This window comes from Neodiprion pinetum, chromosome 7 (assembly GCF_021155775.2).
Source record: "Neodiprion pinetum isolate iyNeoPine1 chromosome 7, iyNeoPine1.2, whole genome shotgun sequence".
Taxonomy (NCBI): domain Eukaryota; kingdom Metazoa; phylum Arthropoda; class Insecta; order Hymenoptera; family Diprionidae; genus Neodiprion; species Neodiprion pinetum.
Genome location: NC_060238.1, coordinates 6,728,031 through 6,740,597, shown reverse-complemented (window position 1 = coordinate 6,740,597; position 12,567 = coordinate 6,728,031). Strand labels below are relative to the sequence as shown.

At 32.0% G+C, this 12,567-nt stretch overlaps 1 protein-coding gene and 1 long non-coding RNA gene across 2 annotated transcripts; both read right to left on the bottom strand.

Moving 5' to 3' along the window:
• Positions 1-6,586: 6,586 nt before the first annotated feature.
• LOC124223341 (uncharacterized) lies at positions 6,587-9,092 on the bottom strand. Its single transcript, XR_006884272.2, has 3 exons — positions 8,950-9,092; positions 7,597-7,655; positions 6,587-7,260 (listed from the first exon to the last, which is right to left on the bottom strand). It is a non-coding gene; the product is annotated as an uncharacterized lncRNA (long non-coding RNA).
• Positions 9,093-11,523: 2,431 nt separating this feature from the next.
• Positions 11,524-12,288, bottom strand: LOC138191252 (uncharacterized protein in mobD 3'region-like). Its single transcript, XM_069137768.1, has one exon. It carries the CDS (start codon positions 12,286-12,288, stop codon positions 11,524-11,526), a length of 765 nt encoding a protein of 254 aa, XP_068993869.1.
• Positions 12,289-12,567: the final 279 nt, after the last annotated feature.

Genomic DNA, 12,567 nt, shown 5'->3' with positions numbered 1-12,567 from the left:
AGAAAATGAAAATTAGTCTTCTAGCTGTTACCAGAAAGTCTAGTATCCGTTACCATTCTTTCTCATTACGATCACTGTTACTATATTTTCTTGCAACTGTTGCGAAAATTTAATGCTTGTGCAAGAATAAATTGACGTTAAAGCCTTGTTTAACTAAAAAAGTAGAGTAAACCTCACAAACTGATTTTGCGTTGCAATAACCAAAAAAGGATCGACAATAGCGCAAAATGTTTACGCGTACCTCGTTTTTAGTAATTCCAACAATATTCAAACACTTTTTTTAACGATACCTATTTTATCGAATTTTCTAGTTACTATAACAAATGAAATTTTTCTCAATACTATAAATTAGCTCAATGTGACAAAGCAAAAGCACGCAGCTTGCTCCAAGTTGTATTTACTTTGATATCGGTAAAATTTTCCCAACACAACCATGTGATAATTATTTTTTCATGCCTGATTCGTCAGTCACAACTATTTCTCAGATCTCAATATATCTGCTCTGACATATATGTAGATACTAAAATACTGTACACGACTTTGGTTAACAGCGTTAGTGTAAAACATCGCGTCAGAGAAATTTTCCGATACTTCTATGAATGTGGTATAGAGTAGTTCAAGGGGAGTTACTAATCCGGGACACAGTCTCAAAAAAGGCATAACATGTGCGAAAGCTTTTCGGACAGTTGACAAAAAAGTTCATCAGCTCTCTTCAGAAGTTTCAACAAAGCTTTCTCCGCTGTCTGAGGGACTAAGGCATATGTATAGTTTTCTACAGACTTCAAACTTCGTAGCTACAAGTTCCGTGGACAGAGTTTCGACATTTTACGTTATGGTAGTTAAGTCTTCGGTGACGAGCAATTGGCTTCTTGTTCTGAAAGGTCAATAGCTTCGATTTTCCCAAAACTTGGGTTTAGGTTCTCCTCTCGTTCACCTTATTTATTCTGAGCTCACCAACAGAAATTTAAAACGTGTTGAAATTCCCGTCAAAATTGGTCGTTGAACAATTTTCGCTGTCGTCGAATTCAAATATGAACACAGAATTTTGAAATTCGAGGATGAGGTCGAGTTTGTGAAGCTTAACGTACAGTTTTCGAAAGACTATTGGGTCGTTATGGAAATAAAACTTTGCCTCGAAATTTTTGAATACAACTTGATACATTTAAATTTCAAAAGAGACGCAACTATGGTGAAGTTCATATTCATATAGCATTTTAAGTCGCTGATTCTGAACCAACATTGAAACTTCGAAATTAAAATTGGCCAATAATAGCATACGAAACTTGAGAAAGACTTGAGGAAATTATTTCAACAGTTTCAATCGCATCAGTTTTCCGATTTCACCACGAGAATTATTCGCTTCAAGGTACTCGGAGTATGAAATTTTACGCATAGGTTAACTGAATTCTATTTTTAATCGTAATCTCATTGTTTCCACTGACTCTGAAGAAATAGGTTTGAGTTCACTTGAATTCTGACGCTTAGCACAATCCGGGATACATTTATCGTTAGTCACGTGACCTATATTTTTTCATGCACCATGCATGTTACAAACCCATTTGACTTTTGATAGCAGTAGTTTAAATGTGATTTTTAAAGCTCGGTAACACTTGCAATATATATGTATAAAGTAAAAGTGTTTAGAATTCCAATGTAGCGGTACGTTAAGGTCGTATAGTACTCCTACTTTTACCGACCGAGCAAAATCATCCTTTTTCTTGATATATTAAATAAACAAGCGAACGAAAATGGTTCAAATTTCAACTGTTTCAATATACGAAGAAACATGGTGAGTTTGCTCGGTCGGTAAAGGTAGTAGTACTACATGATCTTAAATAGCAGTCAACCATATTTACTATGCGTGCAGTAAATACAAGTACCCGGAATATATGGCTCGACAAAATGCGAATAACAGTTAATTTTACTTAGATATTTTCTTTCTTTGCAGTTTTATGTACAACGGTATTAGCAGTGCGGACGTTATATTAAGAGGAATTTTATAATTCTCTATACTCGTAATACAGCGTGTATTGCGTCATAAATTTAAATCATGATAGATATGACCTTAAAGATTTACCGCATTCACCACGGTAAATTAGTTAGCTACAATTTTTCTAATAGCATAAATGTAGGTTTTTCCGTACTCGAGGTGAAACTTCGTAATCAAAATTCAACGATTTCTACCAAATTTATTATAAAATTGTTAACAAATGAAAATATTTCGGAATAATTAATGACGAAATATTTCTCGAATTATAATGCTAACTAAGAATTTGTTTCAAGACATTTCGCAAGATCGCAGATCAAATGGCTCGGTTGACATAAAGACTCATCAAAATTTTTTTTGATCATACATTAACATTGTATAACAAGTAAAGTACTGACTACAATTTCTATTGCTATATTTTTATGAAATCTTATAATCCCAATATTAGGTTAAGATATCGGTTTTAAAAGTAGGTGGAACTCTAGCGTATAAATTCATTCGAAAATTGATGAAAATTTGGCAATTATTTTTTTTTTTTCGACGTGAATATCTGAATGTTAACGAAACAAATTTCATGTATAAAAATTGCATAAAACTTGATTAGAATAAAGCTATTACTCATAATTAAAGCTCAAGAACTTCGTAACGAAATTATGACATTATATTTCTTGGTAATTCTTAATCCATAGTTTTAAATCGAAAGTTACCGATCGTTGAGAAAAAGAGAATTGAGAACAATTTGAGTGACGAATATATTTCCTAAATAAAATTAGTCGTTACCCAAATGGTTAGGTAAAACTTGAACGGAAAGAAACATCCACGTGGATATGTAACAAATATTAAAAAAAAAAAAAAATAACAATAATACAAATCGTGTAATGAAATAATAAACCATCCGGTGGATTGTGAGCAGGCGATCATATGGGAAACGTGACGAAGTGGCAATGGCCAAGCGGAGAACCGGAAATACAACTGGCTAACGATAAGCTGGCGGAGATCTAGCAAGATAGGGACTCGAAGGGAGGGATGAAAGTAGGGGATGGTTAATCGACCCGTGTCTGACCCTTTCTTAGTCCAGTTGGAGCTGGGAAGTCAGTTTACAAAGCCGTTTGGTAACGTGTTAATTAATTGGACCGTCAAAGGTGTCTGACGATGTTTGTTAGCTTATCTGTTGCGGCCTGTAACTGGCAGCAAAGAATTATGGGAATGAACGAAGTAGTTATTTTCGGTAGGTCTTCAAAGGCGATATTTGATGATTAAATTAGACTTGCTTTGGGTTTCAGGTTAAATTTATGGACTAATTAATTAACATACAATGCAGAATAACGCAACGAAGAGGAAATAGCACAGTTTGAAAATACGTGAACAAATTGCGAGAGTACAAATCCGCTCACTGAGAAAAATTTCATTTGTTACGGTAGCTAGAAAAATTGGGTAAAAGAGGTATTGTTGAAAAAACTGTTTCAATATTGTTGGAATTACGAAAAACGAGGTACGCCTAACCATTTTGCGCTATTGTCGATCCTTTTTTGGTTATTGCAACGCAAAATCAGTTTGTGAGGTTTACTCTACTTTTTTGGTTAAATAAGGCTTTGACGTCAATTTATTCTTGCGCAAGCTTTAAATTTTCGCAACAGTTGCAAGAAAATATAGCAACAGCGATCGTAATGAGAAAGAATAGTAACGGATACTAGACTTTCAGGTAACGGATACAAAACTAATTTTCATTTTCTACCTCTAACTATATTTTTCGATTTTGGTAAAAAATGAAAATAGTTAAGGACTGAGCTGTAACCGGAACTAAGAATTTCTCTCATCGTATAAAATGTATCATTTCGGTGTTGAAGCCACTTGAATTAATGTACAATATAATTACAGCCATGTTACCCACGAAATAAATTATAATTATCCCCCGGGGAGTTGCTCTTTATAAGATGGTGTCGAGATTTGCGTATCAAGATATTTAATGCTTAACGTACAATTTCACGCTCATTCTCTGCGGTGAAAACGGAATATTTCATTTTCACCCTCACGGGGTGATTTTTAAGGACGAGTTCGGCGCGGTGGGGCTTGTCGCTGATACTGATTTACATGTTTTTCAGTGTGATGAATTTCCAAGCAGCAGCATTCACATGAGTCTCTCATATGTTAGAAATCGAATATAAATTCAGTATTGATGTTGATTTTTTCTACGGTTTTTAATTTTTTTTTCTCAGTATTGCGAAGAGATTGTTTTAATAAAATTCAACATGTTCAATTCTGATTCTGCTGTTACGGGAAGGTTACAAAATAACCTAGTAGTAATAATTTTATATTCATTTAATTGTAAGCTTTAAGACTTGAAAAATGTTCGGTAATTGTTGTAGTTATGACATCTTCAGCATGTAACAAAATTTTCGACGAGACTGCACTTTTCACGTCAATAACACTACGTTGTTAACAATGGAAAACAAGAAATCCATATGTTTTCAGGTTCAACAAACTTGCGTAACTTCCCACACAGCACAATATGTTTCAGAAATGTTTCAGAAATGTCTTATCAGAAACATGTTATATTCCATTGCAACATTTCAGAAATATGTCAGAGATATGTCCATGTCCGCATATATAACTAACGTTTTATAGCTGACATATGTCAGAAATATGTCAGGAACATTACGGTAATATGTCAGAAATATTTCCGCGATATATTTCAGAAATGTTTCAGAAATGTCTTATCAGAAACATGTTATATTCCATTGCAACATTTCAGAAATATGTCAGAAATATGTCCATGTCCGCATATATAACTAACGTTTTATAGCTGACATATGTCAAAAATATGTCAGAAACATTTCGGTAATATGTCAGAAATATTTCCGCGATATATTTCAGAAATTTTTCAGCGATATATCTGAAAATGGTGACTGATATATTGCTGAAACATTTCCGAAAGATATAGTGAAAATATTTCTGATATATTCCACAATACATTTCAAAAATCTTTCAGGTAATAAAGAAAGTCCTGAATCTGAGTAAAATGATTAATTATATAGGTATCTTACAAAGTTATTTATTTTCAAATACATTATAAAATCGTACAGACTCATGTCCATATTAAGTCGTGAATCGAAGGCTTCTTTTGAAATATACATGAAAGTAAGTATAGTCTTCTTCTCAATATAAACTTATCGTTATATTATTATAATTATATTATTTTGGGAACAATAATGCATATGAAAATATAGGTTTCAATAATTAAGCTGATATAGGGCAGTTTTTTGCTTTACACAATATTTACAAAGAAATGTTACGTAACACACGTAGTAAATGTTACTACACATTAGGGTGGGCCAAAAAAAATGAGTATTTTTTTTTTACTTCATACTCTGAAAATCGGTTGCTAGATACCTCTAAAGAATTCTCACCAAATATGAGCTCTTAATTTTGATAACAAGGTCCTCCGCTTTGCAATTTTCCATTTTTTCCTGAGTATTAGAAACAAAAATTCATATCTCTTTGACAACTGCTCGTTAAAAAATATCTCCCCTCATATTCTTGTAGGAAATCGAACGCTCTACAAAAAAGGTCTCTTACAATTTTTTCGTAAACCTTACCGTTTAAAAGATATCAAAGCTTAAAGTTTGATTATTTTGAGAGAAATTTCTGTTTTGCTTATGAATTTTTTAACTCGCTTACAAAAAATTTTGATGAATTGCACAACTCATAGTTTTGTAGGAAATTAACTGCTCTACAAAAATGGTGTCTTATGATTTGTCGATTAAGTTAAGCGTTTAAAAGATATTCATCGTCAAACTTCAATGCATACTAATTTTAACAGTTTTTGATGAATAATTCGAAAAATTTCAATTTAATTTATAAGCTTCATGAAAATTTATTCCAATGTGAGTTCCTAAGAAAAGAGAAATGTTTTAAACTATTTTTCTTTTATTTTTTTAGTTCTATATATTATAATATATATATAGTTACATATATTATATAGAACTAAAAAAATAAAAGAAAAATAGTATAAAAATATATATTAAAAATTGAAAATTAAAAAATATATTTTATTTTTAGTTCTATATATTATATAGAACTGAAAAAATAAAAGAAAAATAGTTTAAAACATTTCTCTTTTCTTAGGAACTCACATTGGAATAAATTTTCATGAAACTTATAAATTAAATTGAAATTTTTCGAATTATTCATCAAAAACTGTTAAAATTAGTATGCATTGAAGTTTGACGATGAATATCTTTTAAACGCTTAACTTAATCGACAAATCATAAGACACCATTTTTGTAGAGCAGTTAATTTCCTACAAAACTATGAGTTGTGCAATTCATCAAAATTTTTTGTAAGCGAGTTAAAAAATTCATAAGCAAAACAGAAATTTCTCTCAAAATAATCAAACTTTAAGCTTTGATATCTTTTAAACGGTAAGGTTTACGAAAAAATTGTAAGAGACCTTTTTTGCAGAGCGTTCGATTTCCTACAAGAATATGAAGGGAGATATTTTTTAACGAACAGTTGTCAAAGAGATATGAATTTTTGTTTCTAATACTCAGGAAAAAATGCAAAATTGTAAAGCGGAGGACCTTGTTATCAAAATTAAGAGCTCATATTTGGTGATAATTCTTTAGAGGTATCTAGCAACCGATTTTCAGAGTATAAAGTAAAAAAAAATACTCACTTTTTTTGGCCCACCCTACTACACATACTATACTAGTGCGTAGTACGAAATGTAAAGTCGTGAACCAAAGGCTTCTTTCGAAATATACGTGAAAGTAAGTATAGTCTTTTTCTCAATATAAACTTATTATTATATTATTATGTTTATATTATTTTGGAAACAATAATGCATATGAAAATATAGGCTATAATAATTAAGCTGATATAGGGCAGTCTTTTGCTCTGCACAATATTTACGAAGAAATGTTACGTAATACACGTAGTACATGTTACTACGTATAGTTACTACTATACTAGTAAATATGGTGTATAGCAAAAGACTGCCCTGTATCAGCTTAATTATTATAACCTATATTTTCATATGTATTATTGATTTAAAAATAATTTAATTATTATAATATTATAATAATAAGTTTAAATCGAGAAAAAACTATACTTATTTTCATGTATATTTTAAAAAAAGCGTTTGGTTCACGACTTTACATTTCGTACTATACGTGCTTCATTCTAATAATACTTAATTTAGTTTGTTGTTCAACGAGTCGACGTTTATGTCTATCTGAATAGCAGTCGTTACTTTTTCTTTTACGTGTCATTTTCTGAAATCAAATATCATAAATAATACAAGTATAATAAAGTATAATATTCAATGTTGCGAACATAAAACTTTGAATAACAAAAGGTCAGTCAATAATTTCTCATTTGATGTGCAGGAAAATAAAAGTTTATTCTGAAAAGTCTGAGAACTAATGTTTGTCAGGGTCTACTATACAGTTGACTGCAAAGTTAAGTTGTTTAACATAAAATATACACTGAAAATATGGACGTCATGCCACTATTGATATTAGATTAGTGTGATTGCCAATCGAATGGTAGCTGGTTACCCAATCATTTGATCAAACATAAACTAAATGATTGGTTAATAATAGTCTTACCTAAAACGTATGTTGTATATTTCGAATACACAGTTGACTGTCAGCTGCTCAACCTTTTCCTGCAATTATTACAGATGTTTCAAGATTTAGTTGTAAATACGTGAGTGTGATTCAAAGCAAATAACATGTAATTACTGATCGGCGGTCTCCACCTAGTCTGATATCTTTCTAACTAAAGCTAGATTACACGAGGCTCAAGGTGGTATACGCCAGATTGAAATAACGTATAAGCAGAATGTTTTGTGAGAGTATATTCTGCTATTTTATAATCAACAATGATAGGAATGTGCATAAAACTGAAGCTGACATAGGACGTATATACAGAGCTCTGTACATGCCTTATACAGCTTTTTATGAAATAGCCTTGTTCTATTTGGGCCAGCGAGATACACTAAGTGTTTCATTAGGGCCCGTCTATATGTATAGCGTGAAAAATAATTATAATGCATAATAATATCCTATAATAATTATAGTTAAAATGTTAAAAACGTACAGTTTTGAATATACAGGCCTCAATCAGTAATTAACTAGTGAAAAGTAAACCGAAGTTTGATAACGGTCGGCGTATCTTCAAGTTTCAATTGATCAACAATTTAGTATAAATTAAAATTAGCCTTTATTAATAAATCGCGACACTATACGAATATCGGAATATGCATAATTTAATACTGCATAAGGCAATTATGCCGTATCGTGTGATTTTCCATCAAGGGGGAAAATCATTATGCAATTTGAAGGATAATTATCAGGACGAATTTTTCTTTGGTGAATCATTCTGATTTGGATAAACGAAGATCTGTTAACCAAAAAATATGAGAAAAAAACCAGAAATTTCCACACACAATTTCCACTATTTCTGACTTTTTCTAAATATTTGGTCAAACACTCTTAGTTCATCCAGATCACAATGATTCTCCAAAGGAAAAGTTATTCTGACAAAAAGTTATCCTTCAAATACGTAGCATGATTTTTTCAATTCTGTGGAAAAGCAAACGAGTACTCACTCGTGAGAGGTCAACTGCGGTTAGGAAATAACCTTGTTGAGTAAACTATAAAAAGATTTAATATTATAGATGTTTCATAGTTGGGAAGTCAACGATCGTAATTATTTTATTTAATTCACAGCTTGACAAAAAATTATAAGCAGTATAGTACTTTCTGTTCACACATAAGCCGGTATTTCAATTGCATACCATTCAACACGTGGTGGCCAAGGATAGCCGATTTAGCAAGCAAACTGCAGAACCGCGTACATAGCAAATATGCACGTAAATATGTAATTATGCCAAGTAGCTGAGGATATTTTTTGGTCTAATCCTCTACACATTTATTGGAAATTAAACATTTACTTACCAAATATCCACTTTTCTTGCCACGTGGGTTTCTGTAATTTTCTCAAGAGATCCGTGGTATCTAACGACCTGTGAAACGCGGTGCGAAAGAACAAGAAAGCTCGAGAATGAAGGATGGAAGAGTGCACGACGCTGCGCGACGGTGATGCGCGAAAAATTGGCGCGCGACGCTCGACACTTGCGCTCGAGTATGCGACGTGATGCCATATTTTTAGGGTTTTTCAGCGCTTACTCGCGGATAAAACGCGAATAAATAAGGCGCGTTAATTTGAATTAATATAAGTACGACGGTAATTTTAATAAACATATACGTAGAATAAGAATGTGAATAAATATTATAATATTACAATTAGTGTAAACCGGTCACCCAGGAATCAAAAAGGAATGTTAATTGTTGATGAATTGTTTAGTTAAAATATAAACACTGCTTGTTTATTCTTATATAGTTCAGACGTAAATAACGAATATTTATATGTATCCGTTTAAGGCGTTCGAAACCACCACGTCCAATACTTGAATATTCTAAACATTGGAATTTGGAAGTATCTGGTCAATGTTATACTGGTTTTAAAGTAAACACGCATTCGGTGTGGACCACACTTTCGGACCCGTTCTCACGAGTCCCTTTGGCATCTCCCATATCTCCTATATCTCCCAAAATAATTATTTTTTCCACCTGGGACCAACGGCATTCTATTCTTAAATGTATTCTAGATTTTTCTAGATGGTTTTCAAAAAATCGATTTTTTGAAGCCGTCACAGTGGTGTTGTCCCTTAAGAGATATTGTTCGAGAAAATTGGTAGATTCAACAAGACAAATGAGAATTATGACGCCCAATTCGTATTCCGTCAAAAAATCTTCACTTCGGTCTTCTTGACTGGACGTAGCTCAGTATGCATAATCATTAAAGATCCATAACTTTATGAAAGGTATAAATATTGAAAAACTTTATGCACGTGTCCATTATGGAAAATTTGAAAAATGACAAATTTTATGAAAAATACTTATGTATACACACATAAACGGAAATATTACTGAAACGTTTCGAAAGTTCGGGTGATGTTATATTGCGCTTGAAATATTTCTGAAATATATTTATAATATCAAAAATGTTATATTGCATTTAAAATATTTCTGAAACGTTTCGAAGGTACCAGTGATGTTATATTGCATTTGAAATATTTCTGAAACGTTTCGAAAGTACCGGTGATGTTATATTGCGCTTGGAATATTTCTGAAATGTATTTATAATATCGAGAATGTTATATTGCATGTGAAATATTTCTGAAATATATTTGTAATATCGAAAATGTTATATTGCATTTGAAATATTTCTGAAACGTTTTAAAGGTACCAGTGATGTTATATTGCATTTGAAATATTTCTGAAATATATTTATGATATCGAAAATGTTATATTACATTTGAAATATTTCTGAAATATATTTATAATATCGAAAATGTTATATTGCATTTGAAATATTTCTGAAACGTTTCGAAGGTACCAGTGATGTTATATTGCATTTGAAATATTTCTGAAAGGTTTCCGAAATATTGGGAATGTTATATTGCAATTGACATATTTCAGAAACATTTCAGAAATATTCCTGAAATTATGTAATGAATCTGAAATGTTGTAACATTTCGGAAATATTTCTGACATATTTCGTGCCGTGTGGGTTATTAGTTAAACAAAAACTCTAATTTCGTAATAATAATTTGTTTTCTTTTTTTTTTTTTTGACACATTTGTCGTAGTTTTATCGTGTTTATCGCACAAAATATAATCGGAACAAGAATCATTCTTGTACCTCCTGCGATAATTATGCCATTCAGAATGGAATTTTTATACCGGATTTTATAAAAATTGCGCGAATGGTTCGTAATTCGTGGTGTAAAATGCGTTGCTCGACGTTATATCAATTATGATACATTACGAAATAATTATAGATCATTTTTTGAAATCCTAAATCTTAAAATAAATATAAAATTACTCAATACATCTCACAGCTATATAATTAACGATGATTTGAGAAAATCGCCGTACCCACATTTAGCCCACATAAGCAGTTATTCGAAATCAACTTGAAAGTCAAGCGCGATTAAGTGCTCACCATGTCTTAAACGATAGTATTTTTGATATATTGCTGTAAAACTGCGTTGCAGCGCAAAGAAGACACGGCTTGCAAGCGAAACAACTGACCGAACAAACGCAATGCCTGTTTTTAGTTGGAACTCAGAAACAAGACTGTTTTTACCATAATCCGGGTTGACGGAGCAATCTTATTCATTTTTATAAATATTTAATAGCCTTTGTGCGAATTTTGTCTATGATGGCTTCTCGATCAGAAAAGGAAGGCACAAGAAGTGATTTCATCACTTATAATAGTTTTATGAACGACGGAACCTGGTAAAATATTTGACACTTTGTACATATATATATATATATATATGGTCTCATTTCGAAAATGATCTCGTTGTTAAAATATTCAAAAAACCAATTCCGCAGAATAACAAAATATGCCGTTGCAAAAAAATGTGGTTTTAAAAATGACCGGTGTGGACAATTTTCTTAGTCAATTCGGAAATTTACTATCAGATACTGTTAGATTCGCATTAAACATAAGTGTCAGATTGACATCAGATATTGTTAGATGCACATTAAATATAAGTGTCAGATTGGCTTCAGATGTGGTTAGATTCACATTAAATATAAGTGTCAGATTGACATCAGATACTGTTAGATTCATATTAAACATAAGTGTCAGATTGACATCAGCTGTTCTTAGATGGACATTAAACATAAGTGCCAGATTGACATCAGATGTTGTTAGATGAACATTAAACATAAGTGTCAGGTTGACATCAGATAATGTTAGATTCACATTAAGCATAAGTGTCAGATTGACATCAGCTGTTCTTAGATGGACATTAAACATAAGTGCCAGATTGACATCAAATGTTGTTAGATGAACATTAAACATAAGTGTCAGGTTGACATCAGATAATGTTAGATTCACATTAAGCATAAGTGTCAGATTGACATCAGATACTGTTAGATTCATATTAAACATAAGTGTCAGATTGACATCAGCTGTTCTTAGATGGACATTAAACATAAGTGTCAGGTTGACATCAGATAATGTTAGATTCACATTAAGCATAAGTGTCAGATTGAAATCAGATATTGTTAAACGCACATTAAATATAAGTGTTAGATTAACACCAGATATTCTTAGATGCACGTTGAATACAAGTGTCAGTTTGACATCAACCAGTGTTTGATTGACGTTAAATACAAGTGTCAGATTGACAGCACACAGTCTTAGATTCAGATTCATATCCGATAATTTTAGTACCGCGTTATAGATACAAGTGTCAGATTGACATCAAATTATAGATCATAGAAATGGACGAAATTTTTCTTACAGTATAGCTCTGTAGGTATATGATATCTGGCCATCAGCTTGTACCTTTGCACTCGGAGGGGGGGGGGGACTTATACCTCCAGGGGTAGCTGAGTACCTCGTAAATCGCGACTAATCGTATGACGAGCGGCTTAACGACGTGGGGCGAGCAAAAGCTCGTTCTTAGAGCGCGCGAGTGAAAGAGAGATAGAG

Coding starts and splice junctions, on each gene's coding strand:
- LOC138191252 (XM_069137768.1), bottom strand. CDS start 12,288: ATGAATCTGAATCTAAGACTGTGTGCTGTCAATCTGACACTTGTATTT.